General features: G+C 42.3%; 1 protein-coding gene across 1 annotated transcript in view; it reads right to left on the reverse strand.

Annotated features, from left to right (window-relative positions):
* ncoa3 (nuclear receptor coactivator 3) overlaps nucleotides 1-18,118 on the reverse strand; it is a 45,967-nt gene that overhangs the window by 6,239 nt on the left and 21,610 nt on the right. The window contains exons 2-18 of the mRNA XM_041782950.1: nucleotides 15,519-15,577; nucleotides 12,742-12,846; nucleotides 12,313-12,473; nucleotides 11,062-11,162; nucleotides 10,692-10,866; nucleotides 9,417-9,596; nucleotides 9,086-9,172; nucleotides 8,690-8,833; nucleotides 6,539-6,686; nucleotides 5,867-6,429; nucleotides 2,897-3,879; nucleotides 2,681-2,804; nucleotides 2,017-2,256; nucleotides 1,536-1,748; nucleotides 1,297-1,414; nucleotides 975-1,146; nucleotides 115-477 (exon numbers count right to left, since the gene is read on the reverse strand). Coding sequence (XP_041638884.1) covers nucleotides 115-477; nucleotides 975-1,146; nucleotides 1,297-1,414; nucleotides 1,536-1,748; nucleotides 2,017-2,256; nucleotides 2,681-2,804; nucleotides 2,897-3,879; nucleotides 5,867-6,429; nucleotides 6,539-6,686; nucleotides 8,690-8,833; nucleotides 9,086-9,172; nucleotides 9,417-9,596; nucleotides 10,692-10,866; nucleotides 11,062-11,162; nucleotides 12,313-12,473; nucleotides 12,742-12,827 — 3,858 coding nt within the window. The 5' untranslated portion in view covers nucleotides 12,828-12,846; nucleotides 15,519-15,577. The remainder of the gene's footprint in view (nucleotides 1-114; nucleotides 478-974; nucleotides 1,147-1,296; nucleotides 1,415-1,535; nucleotides 1,749-2,016; nucleotides 2,257-2,680; nucleotides 2,805-2,896; nucleotides 3,880-5,866; nucleotides 6,430-6,538; nucleotides 6,687-8,689; nucleotides 8,834-9,085; nucleotides 9,173-9,416; nucleotides 9,597-10,691; nucleotides 10,867-11,061; nucleotides 11,163-12,312; nucleotides 12,474-12,741; nucleotides 12,847-15,518; nucleotides 15,578-18,118) is intronic.

Raw genomic sequence — 18,118 nt, forward strand, 5'->3', positions numbered from 1 at the left:
ACTATAACCTATACAGCTGCCTACGTCTCAAATGGCACAAGTGAACCTGCTGTGCTTTTGAAACAACTATTTGGAAGTTCACCTTTAGTTTGAATTTTATGATTGTATGATCACCTGCTGTCCTTGCAGTCTCTGCTGCAGCTGGAGTCGCAGAGGCTTGGTGGCAGTCATCATGCGAGGTCGCATCATGTTTGCACGAGGGTTGCCCATGTTGTTCATGCCAGGGAAGCCCCCTGTCTGGCCCATCTGATTCATCATTGGGTTGAAGCTTCCAGGAGACTGGCCTTGCATTGTGTTGCCCCCATAACCAGGCTGCATCGCCATGGAGGAGGGCCCTGGAGGCCCAGGATAGCCTTGGTTAAAATTAGGTTTTTGGTCCATACCTAAGGAGGAGTCTGGCCCTGAGAAAGACTCTGATGGTGGGCACTGACCCTGGCCTTGGTCAGGGCCTTGCTGATGGCCTTCAGGTCCCTGGGTCTATAGTAAAGAAAAAATGTATTTAATAGTTGTTGGAGAGAATAAATAACTTTACAGCAATATTTACACAAAGTTGAGGTGGGGTATTGTGTAATCAAAATGAATTGCAATCTCATTTAAATGGCGACCTTCATAACTGAATCCCAATTATAACTAGAGTCAAATTAGAAAAGCAATTAAATCTAAATTCTTACAGCCAAGCCCCTGAGCAATTGCTGCTTTTTCTAAAGCTCTTTGAATCAGTTACACCAATTGTAATTATTATGCATTTCAAATTTCCATCCATAGAACTTATGAAACATAAATTTAACTACAGTCAAGGGCATCCTTTCCTATTTTATAACCAAATATATTACTTTGTAACTGAAATACTTTGAGGGGAACTGAATTGCTTTAAGGAAAATGCAACATTGGAGTAAACACTTGCAGTGTGTGTCTATTTCCTGTTCACGAAATTTGTATGTGCAGAAAAAGTTGTACTTTAGTGTGATCTCTACCTGTCCTACTATTTCAGGGATGCCAAGGGCTCGGTCTATTTCCTGGAGAGCAATGACATCAGCAGTATTTAGCAGAGAATCCAACTGGTCAAGAAGGGTCCGTTCATCACTCGGGCCCTCACTGCTAGACAGGGGCCCAAACAGCTCCTCCAGAGGGTGTCCAAACTGATCCCTATAAACACAGGATGTGTTTGGTCAGCTTTAAAAAAGAGAGACTGAGATCACTGACACTATGCTAAGATTGGTTTTCTGCTGAAAGACAACCAGCGCCTGACCTCTGCTGAGACTAGAAAGAGGCCTAGAAGTGGCTAGAGAGGTTTACCTGTTTGTGGTGCCCTGTGGTCTTTCCATTCCCATGGCTGAGTCTGGCCAGGAGGGGGACTGAGGTAGAGGTCCATGTCCTCCAAACTGATTTATACCTATATTACCTTCATTGGGACCTGGTGGGTTTAATGGCAGTGTATGATCATTAGTATGAGTAATCAATCATACATGACTCACAATCAAATATTTACTTGAGACTGTAGGAATTAGACTCTTCAGGATAGGCATGCAACATACCCATATCCATTAGCTGTTGCTGCAATATGGACTGGGTGTTTCCAGGCACACTGTTGGAGCGGTTGATCATTGACCCACCCATTGGACCAGAGCGACCCATGCCAGGATGTCCTGGTCCAGTGACAGGACTGCTGCCGGACCTTGGCATACCCCAGTCTCCTGGTGCTGACATTGGGGGGCGCTGAGGCATTCCCATTCCCCTGCCCATACCCCCTGAGGAGCAAAGAGACCACATGGAGTGCATTACAGCAATGGTTCCCAAACTTTTCAGCCCATGACCCCCAAAGTAACACCATCTGTCACTGCAGACCCCACAACTGTTCCTGGAGTTGGTTAAAGCATCTAAACTACACAAAGAATCATATGTAAAATAACATTTTACACATTTTTTTTTTCTTTTTACAAACTACCTCTATTTCAGTAAAAATGTTACTTAAAACATCCTGCACCTGTTGTATTCAAAAATCTCTAATCAACTCACTAATTAGATTTCCTCGTGGCGTACATGCGTTCATTCCTCCTGGAAATCCATTTGGAACAGCTCCTGGTCTGATCAAGGCATCCATGTTCTCCTGTTTAATCAGTGTGGGACACGGCACATTCCTTCTACCGGCCAGCCCTCCTCCCACTGCCACCTCTCCACCCATGGGCTTGGCATCCATGGACAGGGCTCTCTGGTAGGCACCCCGCTGAGCTGGAGGCATGGGGCCTCTCTCCCCATCTGAAATGTGCAAATGATATTAGTAACTGAGGACATAAGCTTGCAAATTTACATCAAAACTGATTCATAAATGGAAAGATCGAAAACATAACACCTTGTACCGGTACACCTGAACATATTACCCTGATCCTGGCTTGTCACCACTTGCTCCCTGTTCATTTTAGAATTTGTTTTTCGTTTTCTGAGCTGGCACCTAAATTGTGGAACAAACTACCTCTTGAAAAAAATGTCTCCCACTTTACTATGAGAGTTGTATGATCAGTGCCCTTTTGTGTGTGACAATTTTCTTAATCCCTGTAATTTTAAGGCTTTTATTTGGTTTTAAGCTTTGATTGTGTTTTTTGTTACTTCCTTGGATTGGATAAAATGCAAACATTGTCACGGAAACACATCAGCTTACAGATTTAGCAGCTGCCTGACTTACCATGTAAACTGTCTGGCATATTCCCCTGTTTGTTTCCCACTTCCTTCCCCGCTCTGGAGTCAGGTTCAGGGTAGAAGCCTGTGTTATTCCTTGGTACTCCCAGAATGGTCTCTAAGGTCTCCGTCTGAACCATCAAAACAAGAAAAATGATTTAAAAAAAATGCTCAACAAGGTATTTTAACTTGCATCTCAAAATACTCTGGACAGAAGCCTTACGTCATCAGACGGTTCCAACTTGACCTTCCCATCCAGGCAGTGGGGATCTGAGCTGCTGACCCCTGCACCCTGGGCCCCTCTCCCCTCCAGATCCTCCAGTTTTGGTTTGGTATCGCCTCCTTCCTTAGAGTCGTCCTTGTTGAGGAGGTAGTGAAGAAGAGCGTGAGGCTTCTCCTTCTTAGGGCTGTGCTGCTCCTGCTTTGACTCTGATCCCTTTGCCCCTCCCATGGCTGCAGGTCCTGGCTCTGGCACTCCTGAGTCCAGGCTGCTTTTCCCAGTAGCCTCAGCAGTGATGCGAGCCACCTCGTCCGGAGTGTTTCCATTCTGCAGGAGCTTGTGGAGGATCTTGTGCTTCTCCTGCAGTGACTGGCTTGATAAATGCCCTGGGCCACCAGAGGATGAAACAGAACTCTGATTTCCACCTGTGGAGGAGGACACTCCTGTTGTAGACGAGGGGCTAGTGACGCTAGCTGTTCCGTCTTTAGCTTCAGGGGTGGAGCTTGATGCTGCGCTGGTGTGATTTGGTGGCACCAGTTCATCGGTGGGGGAGGTGAGGAGCTGCAGAAGCTTTTTGTGGCACTTGTTGTCAGGAACACGTCGGTTGGCTTCTCCTCCAGCTTGTCCTGCTTCTCTGCTGACCTGGCTGTCCGGTTTGTCAGGGGGGCCTTCGCTTGTTGGGGTGTGCGGGTGCTGTTGAGACTGCTGCTCCCCTCCGGCCCCCAGTGAGCTACCTGGGCTCTTGGAGTCAGAGTAGGCTGGGAGGCCTGGTTTACAGGGGCCACCTGCTGCCTGGTTGGTGGAGTTGATACTTGGGGAGCTGTCAGGCTTGTGGGGAGGGGGAGAGGTGAGGGGGGAGGGCATGGGATTACCCACGCCCTCACTAATGGCTTGGAGGGCATTCAAAGAGCTGCTGGAGAAGGTGGTACCTCCTCCTCCAGCTCCAGAGTTACCAGGGTGACTGGAGCTCATAGGAGAGTTCATGCCTGTAATGGATACAACAGCTAATATGTAAACGATCCACCAAGTTAACAACAGACATGTCAGAATAGTTATCTATGAAGTTGTAACTAATAACGTCAGGGGTCTCATTTATACGCTGGCATGTTCCACTTCCATGTAGAGTCTGTAACGTATAAAAAACAGACTTGACAGTAAAATGTGCACACCTGTAAGCAAACTCTGACCCATATGCACAAACGTGTGGAGGCAGAGGTAAACTGGTAACACCCATGACGAGATGATGAATTGAAGCAGGCTTGGATATAAATTATTGTTGGTAATGATTAAAAAAATCAAGTTAATCATATAAATATGCTGTGGTTAATCATGATTATTCTTATATTTAAAATTCTACTATTTATTTGCATTGTGGTTTGAGATAAAATGAGTACAAATGTAAACTGTAGTTTGACAGGGGTCACGCACCCATCTAAAGACTCGGGGTGATAGAGCTTTTGAAGCCATTGGCCCTATAATGTGGAATGAGCTGCCCCTGTCTTTGCGCTCGGCAAGCTCTGTCAATGACTGAACTTTCTTTAATGTAATGTGAACTGTTTTACTGTGTTGTTATATTGTTGCTATGACTATTGGGTCATGTGGTGATCACAAAATCATCACTTTTACTCGCTGTATTTTTGTCTGTGTAAAGCACTTTGTGACTGCTGTCTGTGAGAAGTGCTATATAAATAAACTTTACTTACTTACTCACTTTACTTACTTTTTAAAAACTTTTTAACATCTCAGCTTAGTTGTAAGGGTTGGTAAATAACAATATCTTAATTTGCTGAGCAATATTAGCATAGACTGCAAACTTAATCTGCAGACAAGCACATCAAGTATAAAATAACTTCAGCTGCAAAGTCAATGTAATCAAGGTTTAAGGGGCTGTAGTCTTTGGGGACCCATTTAAGGATTGCATTAATCATCTTAGTCCTTTTCCCCCTGTTGACAAATCCAGGTCTGCTTCTCTCTGCCAGTGTTGCTTGATGGCCATGGCTTAATCTCGCGTTGATGTTAGTGTCTTTGCCAACACACAACTTGGGTTATATCTAAACTTCCATTTGGCAGCTTCTAAAATTGAAATTTACAATTAAGCAGACCTTGGTCTGTTTCCTCACTTTCAGCTTTTCACCCCCAGGCACATAAAAATCTATGCTGGAGGACTATGGGAGGAAGTTGTGGTTAAACTTGGTGGTCATATGATTAATTTACATTATCATTTGTTCAACACATGAAGGTTTCTAGATTAAACATGAGCGATAAGAAGTTAATGTTTTCAATGCATTTTAAACCATTAATTTCACTAAATACTAAACTTGATTCCACTATCCACGTCATCATTAGCAGACAGTTTCATTTTCACGCATGCCTAGTGAGCATTTTTAACATTATAATATGAAATATTTCTCAAAGAAACTGCCATATTTTATTATTAATATAATAATAATATCTACAAATGAAAGAGAGATCTGACATTATATGAAGAAATCAGCGTGGGCTCTGTAAACAAGTAAAAACTCCTGTGAAAATTGTGTTTTGCTACTGTAAGAGGAGCATGTGAATGCAGCACCAGCGTGGTGTCAGTCTTTTTTTTTTTCCTTTTGTTTGTGACCATTCTCGCTGTGGCAAAATACCAACACCTCAGTTGTGGTGTCAGAAATGTATTTTCATTGCTGTTCTGGTTCACCATCAAAAATCCTTTGATTGGTCAGCTTGTTTTTATGCATTTTCATTTATCAAAAGCAATGCTATGACCATTTAAGGGAGAAAGTAGGCATGTAAAAGGCAGAATATGCATCGGATCTACTTGTACATATTTCAGGGTGGATCAGGATTTAAAAAGAGACTTTTAAGGAGATGTGCATATGCAAAGTTTTAAATATGAACCATTTTTTGGTATGGATTCTATGCACTGTTTTATAAATGAGACCCCAGAACGTTCTGTGCATTGAAGTTACTCATTGTTCATACCTCCAGGTGAAAAAGGGCTGGCACCCATCTTGGGGCTTCCTCTGACCCTTGGTGAGCCCATGACGTTGTGTGGAGGGCCGTTTATCCCTGGACTGACCTGTGGAGGACTGGTCATTCCGATCCCATACCCTCCAGGTCCTCCTCCACCTCCATGGAACTGACCCATCTGCTGATGCTGCTGCTGGTGCATGCCGTGATGACCCATCTGATTCATGGGCCCCATCTGATTCATGGAGTTCATGGGGGAGTTCATGGGATGCATGGAATTCATCTGATTCATCTGACCCATGTTGTTCATTTGATGCATTGAATTCATTTGATGCATGGAATTCATCTGATTCATGGGATTCATTTGATTCATCTGGTTCATGGGATTCATGCGGTTGCCCCCAGTGTAGGGGGGGACTCCTCTTTGAGCCATGTTGCCCTGTTCAGCCATGCCATAGCCCCTGTTCATGCCCATGCCTCCTCCTGGGCCCATGTTCATCTGCTGATTCGGATTGTTCCCCATGTTAGGAGGTCTTAAACCTCCACCCTGGTTCCCACGATAGCCATTCTGTTCCCTACAAAGAAACATGATAAAAAAATGATTTAACTTGCACCAAAAATGATACAATCATTAAAGTTAGGAGAAGTTATTATTGCACTCTGTAAATGTTAGATTATCTGTACCTCTGAAGCAAATGTGTGGAGAGGAAAGAGTGGGGTTCATTGGTGTTGGGGTTCCTGCAGAGGTCACTTCTGGTCTGGGCTGTGACCGGGGTGCCGTCAGAGAGCGAAAAGCGGTAAAGTGGGGTCTCAGCCTGGCCGTTATGGAAAGCTGGAGAAGAGAAAAACGGATAAAATCCCTTTCAAAACCAGCTAACAATGGGGCAATAGCACACAAACTAAAAAATTAAAGAAAAGACAAAAAATGCTGGTAAACAAACCTGGCAGGATGTCGGTTTGAGCTCAGTTTTAAGTTGCGAATTTACACATGCTGTCCAGTGATTACAACAAATATAACTGCTGTGAGGCTGGCCCACATTCAAAGCCTTTTTAGAGATCTTCAAGAGAACGTGGCTGAACTAGCACACCATTTACAGAGTGATCAAGTACTCTGGGCAGCCAGCTGTGTTTAAGCCCAGTTTAGACCAAAGATTCTCAATGAGATAAGTTACTAGCAACTGCAAATGACAGGCTGCTCTGCCACATTCTACCTTCAGTTCACACCTCTGTGACTGGAGGAGACAATGCAACAACTCTCACAATCAATTAAAAGTGATTTAGAAGGAGGACAGCACATTCAATGTTTTTTTCATACATGGTTAATTTCAGCTACTACATCCTTGAATTTCTTATGTATTAGCTCATAAAATGCCATGTGTCCTGCTTTCACAGCTGATGAAGGTGACAGGTTCAATTTCCATGTGAAAAGTAAAAAAGAAATGTAATAAATTCCAAAATTCACAGCATAATGTTATCAAATAAAATATTCTGTTTTGAATAAATATTTGTTGGCATTCACAGCCTAACAAAACTAGGTTTCCATGTTGCATTTCTCTATTATCTGCTTGCAACATTCAAAAACAAGCCATTTGTACCTTGACAAACTGAATTAAAGTCAATAATCATCAGATGGCCTGATCTGAGCCAAAATGGCTCAGTTCTGACAAATGCAACCATCACCAGAGACGTTCTACACACAGAGACAAATCTAGGAGAGTCTGCAAAAGTTTTTGTGAATACTCAGAATGTTACAGGTGTTTTGGGAGCCCGAAATAGCTACTTTCTGAAAGCGGGTCCTGGAGTGAACAAATGCAAATATGCCAGCTCTTGTGTCCCAGTGAACACAAACAAGTGCATCTTTTCGCAAATGATCACGTCCCCTAAACCCACATGTGCTAACCCCGCCAAAGACAACATCAATGGCAGATTACATGATTGTGTTTGTGCTGCAGAAGCTTCTGAGCTTATTAAGGCTCTTACTCCAGAATCTTAGGCTCCTCTACTACCACCATGAGTAACAAATGGTCCAGCATGAGCTACGTGTTCTTAGAGCCACAGCGGAGTGCAAACAGAAGGGCAGCCAGGAGAAAGTCGGGGTAAGAGAAAAGTTTTGGGTGTGGGTACAAGCCTGAAGTATTTGCTCCAGTGTTTTCAGCCGTTTTAAGTGCTCACAGACATTTCTTGAAACAAAGCCATGCTTACGGGAAACTTTTTTTTTTTTTTTTAAACAAAAAAAAAAAAAAAAGAAATAGATGGTTTTCATCTCTGAATGGACAAGGCCTCAAACAAACTGATTGTATTACAAATCTTTGATCTGATCTAAGGAGGAGGAGAAACAATGGAACAAAAACAGTCAAAATCTAGCCTTGTGTTCAACCGTCTCATGAAACTCATGAGAGCTGAGAGCAGCAGATTGACTGTTCTGATAAGACTATGTACCCAGCAAATTTAGTCTCTTTATTATATAATGTCAAGAGTTCTGTTAATTATGTTTTAAAAATGCTGAATCAGCTCCTATTGTGATTGAGATCACTCTTAACTGGTTTAAGCTGATCATTTATCTACCAAAGGTCATGTCTCATACACCAAAAGTTTATATAAGGTGACTCATTCTTCTTATTCACATTCCTTGTGTACTTCAGTGATAGCTGCTTTCTTTGCAAAGCTTAACCAGCTCTTCTTAGACTAATCATGACAGATGATGCCTTTGTTAGGAAAGGATTACACAGACTTAGAGCATGTTCACCTTTACATAAAATATGTTAAGAATGTCAGCGCATGCCCCTGTGTGACTGTGATGGAAAGCAAGGTTAGCAGTGATGAAAGATTATGTACCATCTTGATAGTGGCGTTTGTAGGACCATGGTTGTCCCTCACTTCGATGGAGGAACATCTGCATGCAGCGCCTCACAAGGTCCTCCCAGCCTGGACGCATGGTGGTGTGAGGAGAGCTCTGCTGTTCAATCTCAATCAGTTTACCTGCAAAAAGAAGATGTCCTAAGGATATTACAGGCAGGATAATGGCTGGAAAAACAAAAAAACTTTGAGTGTTTCTATGATACATCATGTACACTTATGGAATTCAGTGGGCCATTATTATTATCATTATAACAAAAACAAGTTGGAGTTGAAATATTTAAACTTCTTAAAAGAAAACATATGCAGAATTGAAAAAACATGCCACAACACATCACTTCAACCCCTCTGTTCTATATAAAAGGGGGCACTTACCAGAGAGTTCATGACGAGTGCTAAACCTCTCCATCCTCTCTACTGCAATGATTCGCCGTGCCACACAAATCATACAGGACTGCAAGTCTAAGTAAAGAAATAACAAAGTTTGTATTTGTCATAAATATCTGGAGAAAAACACCGCAATTTAAAAAAAATAATAATCATGTGAATTATTTAACTGTTTTAGTTGAAATAAGCCTGAAACACAAGTAGAAAAAAAGACACCACAAACAAACCACACTGTTAACTGTTGTAACACATTTATATTTTTGATTTATTTTCCCATCTTTTCTTTTTTGTCCTTAGAAAATGCCAACAAAGCCTGTACCTTCTCCCTCCTCCATCATTGCTCGGGGCTGAGTGAGGGCGAAACACTGCATGGTCTCGTAGCGTTGGCCTCCAGGCCTCTCCTCTGACATCCCATGAACACAGTTCACCAGCATACGACAGTTGAAGGTGTGGCTCTTCTGCCGTGGTGCATCTGCACCCCATGATGCCCCGTTTGGTGCTATGGAGAGTAAGTTAAGAAGTGACTGTGGATATGTGTTTTAAGGTCTACAGGTGTCCTAATAGCATGCAAGCATCAGATATCATACTACATTGCAGTTTCGCATGCTTACTTTCCATACAACAGCCATTAATATTTGATTCTCTGCCTTGTAATTTTGATTTTCCCCTTGTAAATAGGAGGAAATCTAGACCTTTATTTTGAAAGCACCATTGTATTGATGAGCATTTGACAGAGGTGAGCAAACCCTTTTTGAGTTGACATAGCTCAAATCAAAGCACATCTCAATCCTGGCTGTGGATAGGATTAGTGCAAAATATCTCCACTTTTTAAAACAAACTGTTAAGCTCTGCTGAGTGAGAAAAGTGAAACAAAACTTATGTTGTCTTTCCCTCTTTCCTTTCTCCTCGCCCAACCTTAATCAGCGTCAGAAAGGGAAATAGGAATGGGGCAAAAATGTGCTCTGGTTGCGCTGCATCACCCTCAGCTGTCAGGACACTGCAGCAGAAACCAATGTAATCAAGCTGGTTTTGTCCCTGATGCTCGCGCCCATGCTGTTAGGACATACTGTAAAGCAGTTGTTCTCAACAGGTGGGTCGGGACCCAAAAGTGTGTCATGAACTGCTGCCTTGAAAAAAAAAAACAATATGACAAAAATATCTAGGCCCTAGGCAGAAATGTAATTGTTGATTTAGTTTTACCCTGTTTAGGTGGACAAGGGGTAAGTTCTGGTTATTTTCTTGAGATGCTGTCTGATTTTTCCTGTTACCTTGGTTTTCCTATGATAATGTCTTTATTTCTTGAGACCTTTAAAAAAAACAATCAAAATTTACATTCTAATGGCAAAACAGAGTGAAATAAAATGTTTGCATGCTGATCCTCCCAAAACTTTGGTCAGTCTTTTCGTTCAGTCATGTGTTGTTCCCTCTAACAACTGAAATAGTTCATTCAGTTAATTTTGGTGTTTGAAAATGCGGAAATTTGAGTCCCAGTTTCACTGGGGGTGGTTGTGGGTTCCAGGACCGGACCAGTTGAGAACCACTGCTGTAAAGTATTCATGTGAAAACATGTGTCATGTATGGATGTATGTCTCACCATTGGACTTGGGCAGATTCTTGTGAAACTCCTCCCTGTCCTCTTCATGGATGATGTTGTACACACTGGTGTTGATCAGCTCCTCCTGTTTGTACTGCAGGTACTGCGTCACGTTGTCTGACACAAATACAATGCTGCCCTCGCGATTAACCACAAAGAGGAAGCCATCCAGTGCCTGCCAACAGCAAGAGGACAAAATGAAAACATATGCCACTGAAAGTGTTCTGAACCTGATGGGGTTAAATTTTCTGCCATACTAGAAACCTGCTTAATTCCATCAAATCTAGGTGAGAATAAAAGCAAATCACGCAGATGGATCAGTAGCTTATTAACATTGTTTTTTTTCAACAGTGATGATCCGCAGGCTGACCTGTAGGAGCAGTGGTCCCAAATGATCCTTGTCAATGACCCCTTGACCAGTGGAGGACACATCAGCCTTCTGCACATCATCGTCACTGCAAGAGCTCTTTCCTGAGGACAGATCGAACACATCTCAAACTTATGAAGAGACATGATCATTTATCAACTAATTCATTTGATTTAAATACTAGTGATGATTATGTCCATGCTTTAACTCCAAAGATATAGCCTCTCCGTTGATGCCAGTGGCATTAATTTTAATTAATTAATTTTAAAAACAAAGTTCCTTTTTAAATTTAAGACCACTCCATGGTAAAAATAAGACTTTTTAAGGCCATAAATTTAAAATGTTCAATTTAAGACTTTTTTCCAGACTTTCCAAAGATCTGAAGGAACTCTTTGTTCATGGACATAATGCACCTTTTGTCCAGCAGGTGGCAGCATGAGTCATGAATGCGTGGTTAACATGCCTTTCTATTTTTAAAATCAGCATGTGTTTGAGGCTTTGTTAGATACCACTTTATATAGCCGGGTCATCGGTGGCGCCAAGCTCGACAACAAATTATGTGACATTTCTGACTGAATTAGATAAGACATGAAAAAGCTGTGACTAACACATAACCAGACATATCTATTTCAACACAGGAGCATAGTTAAGAATCACCACTGGTTATGAAAAGTGTGAAGACAAACAGAGAAAAAATATAAGAGAAAAGTCTCCCGTTGTTCCACTCGGTAACTGTGGCAACCTGACTCCAGCAGTAGCCAGCTGTGGCCCTCTGGGTAGATCCCAATGTGATTGCTCTCTCTCTTCCTTTCCCACTTAACCTCACAAATTTAATCTTCTCTGACATAAAACAGGTGGAAGAAAATCTGCTCCTCTGTGATTCCAAACATGTCAGATCTGCACGATAGCAGCAAAGTCTAATTTCTGAGAGTCACCCACAAGTCTCCCAGAAAGAGGCAGGTTTTGGCACCGACAGATACACGCCGTCAGTCACAGCCTTGAGCCATGACCACCCAGTACTGCTCTCAATTACTGGTGTTCATTTACCCCAAGCAATACAATTGGCCAAACTGGCTGTTGGTGTGAGACAGCCTGGCCATGAACCAAATGCACCACTTCATCACCGGCATCATCTGTCCTGCAGCAGGGTACCTCACAACATCCAGCCTGATTTTCCTCAGATTACTCCTCAGACACAGAGGATAAATCTATGATGTGGCTTTGTGAATGACCAGGAGTGTATGGGTTTAGTACCTTGCTCTTTGATTTGTCGGATCTGTCTCACTGTCTCCTTCAGGATGGCACATTTGTCAGGCTTGACGTTGAAGCTGTCGATGTTGGAGAGGTTGGCAGAGATGAGCTCAGCCAGCTCCTCAATGTACTTGCTCTCCTGTTCCCTCCGACGCTTGTCACACCTGCCAGGGCGCCAAGGGGATTAGACAAGTTGCCATGACAACCTCACCTCCCCATGCCCCGTCCGTATGCAGGCCATACGGCTCAGGCCCAGATGCTTTACAAATATTTCTTAGCAGCATACATTTGAACCTGGGGTAGGGATGTTTACACGGGGCCAGCAGGAAGAAACTGGCCTTATGTTCTTACTGACATCCACACTACCACAAACAGCAGCAGACAAAATGAACTGGTATGTGACCAGCATTTGACAGAGGTAACTGTACTTACCCTAAGCCTGGTGTGTCACAGGTGGACAGTTTACGTTTGCGGTCGGAGCACAGCGGCTCCAACGAGTTGTCTCCTATGCCACTCATCTTCAGCGCATATCAGCACCTGAAAGCATAAATATCAAACATGCATGTTAGCTCAAATAAGAGGCGGAGCAAAAGAATCAGAGCGAATGAACTACATGTATGGCTCTCTTTTCCTCATATATGTGTGGTAGAGACTATTCAATGGATTTACATAGATTGAAAAAGTGCCCCAAGCTGTTGTTTCTTTGCCAAGTCCACCAAGAAATTACCACAAGCTTAGTGTCAACTTTGGAAAGAAAATCCACAAAATCCTCGAGCCTTAAAGGTTATAAATGAAGTGACTTTAAAGGAGAGAGCAGATTGTTGATGCCTACAGATTTATTAAGGGAGACTATGCAGTTAGTAAAGCAGCCTTGGTTCCTGCTTAGTGCTTGATGGGAGTGAAATCTCATCTGTTCCACTGCGAGGAGCGACTGATGATGATGTAGTGATTTGGAGCCTCAGGGGAGATGGGTCATCCTGCGTTCAGGCAGCCTGCCCGCAAGAAGGATACCACTTTGCTAGCAGCGGCAACACACGTTCAAACTGCCTTTTCAAACAATTTCCAGCACACTTGCATGTTCAGGCATGCTGCAGCAAAGACTGTTAGAGAGATGAGTCCTTGGAGCTACTGTACCAGCGAAGCACATTCACCAGCCTGCCTCTTTGTCTAACTGCCTGGGACTGAACACATACACACACATGCACGACACAAAAAAAAACAAAACTGCTGAGCGTTGTGGAGCCTGGATACAATCCAGACAGACTCCACAGTGTATTTCAGGGAATAGTAAGAACTTTTCCACATTCTCTTTCTCTCTATTCTCCATACTAGGCGACATCCGCTCTTTCTTCCACTGGGTTTTTACTGCCGTTTCCCCCCTACCATCCTGAGGCAACCCCTCCCTTCTCTCCCTCTCTATGGGTGTAGCTGTACTGGACTGGGGACCCTGCCCTTGTTTTCTTGCTCTGGCATTGCCCTGTGAGTGACCCCTCAGAGTTCACGTTAGAGGAAACCTCTGTAGTCGCTGTCTAAGGTCACTGCTCTTTCCTATTCCCTCCCAGAGACGCTCACAAAGCTGTAGCGTGCGGCCGTAACACCAGACTTTCCTACTATCCTGGACTTTGTGTCTGCACACGAGCCTTCTTAAATACAGAGTGAGCTCATTCCAGAGTGGAAAAGTGTAGAACCGATGGAAGCCATTATGCAACTCCTGCTCTGAAACTGCAGGCTAGGACATGCAGCCCCTTCACCCACCGCTGCCACTACTACAAGAAGACACCAAGTCTCAGACACTCTGCTTCATAAATCTGCATCGCATGCTTCTTGTCTGTCCACCTTTCAACGCCACACTCTAAATTTGCTCGTCCTGCTCTGGCTGCGACTCTCTCTGCCCAGCCTTCTCTCCTTCCTGGTTTCTGTCCTAAGGCTCACCTCTGCAGTAGCGGAGAAAGATGACATCAGCTCTCAGTCAGCCTCACATCCTGAAATGGACAAACAGCAGAGCCCGGGGCTGCTGGGGGTCTTTTTGAAAAGGGGATGGATAGCCACAGAGCACTGTTTCTTTTCGCTACTGAAAAACTGAATACTGAAATCAAAGTATGTTGAGTTTCTACAATAAGGAGGTTTTTACTCCATGTGTATTAGGAAAGAGAATCAATAACTATAGATGTATGGCCAAGAATGATAGAATCATAGAAAGTGTGCACTATGAGACAGTCATATGAAAATAAGTCATTACTCTGACTGACTCAAGCTAATGAGCATGAAAGGTAAAGTTGAGGATAAATATCTTTATTCACTGAAATTTAGTCTGAGTACTTCTATCATCATTATTTTTCTCTTGACGTCTTTCCAGCAGTGCTGACAGTATCCTGCTGTTTGCTTCTTTTTAGGCCAGCTAGCTCGCGTTTCTCTCATTCAGGTCATAAGCAATACTTTCAGAGGTCCTTAAGTGGTGATGCAATGAGTCAAATTCACAGAGAAATCTGTTCGGGGTGCTGAGATTCAAGTATACATCATATATATAGAGAGAGAATTACATATATGTATATATCAATATCACAGGTCAGGACCATCATCTACCACCATGCAGGTATTTCATGACAAAAAAAAAAAAATTTAATATGGATGCCTGGCTGATTATTGGGGCCCATATTCTGCATTCTGCTGATTATCTGTATCTGTGTTTTATATCACCAGCCAGACATGTCAGATAGACTGCTGCATGAATGTATTTCACATTCATCTGGGCAACGGCCCATAGTCTGTGCTTGGAATGGGCCGAACTTCTGAAAAAAACTTTAAGGGTGTAAACATCCTATTTGTCACAATCATTACAATCAATATCATATTTCATGTGTTTCATTTTTTAATTTATTCAAATATAAAAATATATAACACAGAAAACTGAGAATCTAGAGTACAGTGAAAGAGTGCACTCAGCAGCACACCAAAACCACAGATGAGTCTCAACAGGCCTGGCAGTTTGCCACTGGCCTGACTCCTCATCTTTTGACAACGTGAGACTTGCTCAGGGACTAAATCAGATAAGTTTCACCATCCAGCAGGTACACAAACAGCAGATGTGTGAAATACAACATCTTATAGTTAAAACCAAAGTGGACAGGTCTGTTTTTTATGAGATTGCCCATAAAGTGTGCGAGTGTCTGCAGTGTGGGTGTGTTTCTGTGCATATTCCACTGTCTCACCTTAACCAGAACAAGCCCCAGACAAGCTCCATCCAGGGTCTTCAATGTCTCAACATCTCCTAAAAACAGACAGAGGAAATAAAGAGGTCAGGTTCTCTGGCCTTCTCTCAAAGCCTGGATATCTAAACATGACTTGATAATGGAACTGCTCTCCTTTGGAAAAAAAACAGGCAGGGAGCTTTGCATGCTTTGCTTTCACAGAATTTCATGGGAAAACTATATTTGTAAAATTGCACAGGAAGCCAAAGCAGATAGCATCCTGTTTGTGTCCTCCCTCAGCCTGTTCCCCCGCGTCATCACTTCCCTTTCCTGGAAATGTGGCCACTCATCCATGCAATTTACATATTCTGCTTATCATTGTGCTCCTGTGTCCTCCTGGTTCCTGCACACACCTTGTTTGACAGAAGGTGTCCACCAGAGGCGTCATGAAGCTTGGCTAGAGGAGCATTAGCAGAAAAAATCTGCAAGTTCCCCTTTTTTTTTTACAAAACATAAATGCCTGCAAAGTAAATCAAAAGTGCATCCTGTTTCTTTGCAAGCAGGCAGTACGGTATCAGTAGCAGTATTTCATTATCTGTGGTATCATTGCAATTATTTTGTGTTTTCTCATCAAAGCAGCAGAAATGATTCTTTGAAGCTGGTCACCGGCATCTATGCAGGATAATTTCCCTTTTAAAAAAGCAATGATATGCAATATCAGGTTAAAGCAAGTTTTTGTCTATTTGTGATAAAGCCGCATTTTTATATTCAGAGGATTTTTCGAAGAAGACCAGATGGTCTGCATTTTGGGTACAAAGTGCTTCCAAAACAACCGACCTTTAGGACCATCCCACTGCCACAGATGACTCCATCAGATGTTCTTTCCTAAATGAAATCTAAAAATACTCCTGCTGCTCTAAGCTTAAAGTCTTTGAAAAAAAAAGCTAAGACATACTAGGGATTAAAATAGATGTCATCCAGGTTAAGTCTTATTAGCCATCAGACAAACTCACAATCATCACAGGCACACATGGACGACAGAAGTAACACAGCTGCAGCCCACTCTGCCCACAGTGTGTGTGCATGTGCGATGCTACACCACAGACCACTGATCACATCAGCCCTAAATGCCGAGCTGCCACTGAGCTAATGCTGCAGCTGAATTATTTAACACAGGGAAAGAGAGAAAGCGCTTCCTTTCTGTCGACCTTCTGAGCAAGGTCTGATCATTTTAAGTGGGCACTTGCTACAGCAAAACAAAACGGCAACAATCCGTTAAAGGCGGAATGAGAAAGCAGTGTGGGAACTAACACTTTATTTCTATGTGTGCACGCTCATCATGAATTCATGTTCATACCAATACCTCAAGAGGCTACAACACACATTTCAGTGTGTAACATGACAAATAAACTACAGTGAAGTAGTTAAATAGTGATGAGCAAAAAAAAAAGCTGTATGTGTTTCACTTGAACTGTGACATTATGTGATGTTAATCCTTCAACAAATTAAAATTCCATGATTTCTCTTTCTATTCTGGGAATAAAATTCAGTTCAAGATTGATTTTTGTTCTTAACCGACTCCTGATCCACACTTCTTTCACTATTTGATAGCTTATTTCAGGATTCACTCCAGTCTGCTGGGCATTAAGAAGCTCCACATTAAAATCTGACACTAAAAATCACTATGAACAGTTAAAGATACTGCAGCTTTAACATACATTATGTTTTCATCAGCTGATTGTAATAACATAAAAACATAGATGAAAACCTGAAACAAAGATATCTCTTCATGCTTAACTTTCAAAATACTTTCTGGTGGTTCCATGATGTGAGCTCAGGCATTTGAATAGCTCCTGAGTTCTTCACTTTCATCTAGCAGACATTATATGTTGAACATGTCGTGTCAAGCTTCCTCTTAGAATCCAAAGTGCACTCTAACCTTTATTTTCCATTAGGCTGTGACTAGCTGAATGTCTTTCTGCTCCAAAGACAGTTCAGGCAGTATGTTAGTATGTCAGAACCATAAGACAGCCACCAATACTAAGAGCTAGTTAACGTTAGCAGTCAGACTGACTAGCCAAGACCTCGCTGCATGATCAGTGTACCAAAGAAGGTGGAGAGCGTTCAAGGGAGAAAATGCCAGCATTGGTTTTGTTATGCTCAAACCAGATGCTGGTAAAAACTTACTCAGCACACAGGAAATCATGTCTAAAATATCATTTTTTTTTTATCCATTAAAAATGACAGAAATTTGCTAATGTGATTTAGATGTGAACCAGTCCTACTTAGCATGAGGGATATTTGCCACTTTAAAGAATTTACTGCAAGATAAACTTATGTTTTACAGAACAGCAAAAAACCTGCAAACTATAAGTGGTAATTTATGTATGTTTGAAATGACTTAATAATCTGTTTATCTTGTAAAAGACAAAGAATACTGATGTAGAATTATTGCTCAAACTGTGAGATTTGAACTGTGCGCTGAGAAACACACTGTTCTAAAAGTTGATAAGACGTTGGCATTATTGCCTGATTAAAATAGGATTTGCCAATTAATGCCTTCTTATTCAGTATAGAAGTGTTGGTTCAATGGTCAAAACGTCGGAGTTTGTTGGTACAGT

This window comes from Cheilinus undulatus, linkage group 3 (assembly GCF_018320785.1).
Source record: "Cheilinus undulatus linkage group 3, ASM1832078v1, whole genome shotgun sequence".
Classification (NCBI taxonomy): domain Eukaryota; kingdom Metazoa; phylum Chordata; class Actinopteri; order Labriformes; family Labridae; genus Cheilinus; species Cheilinus undulatus.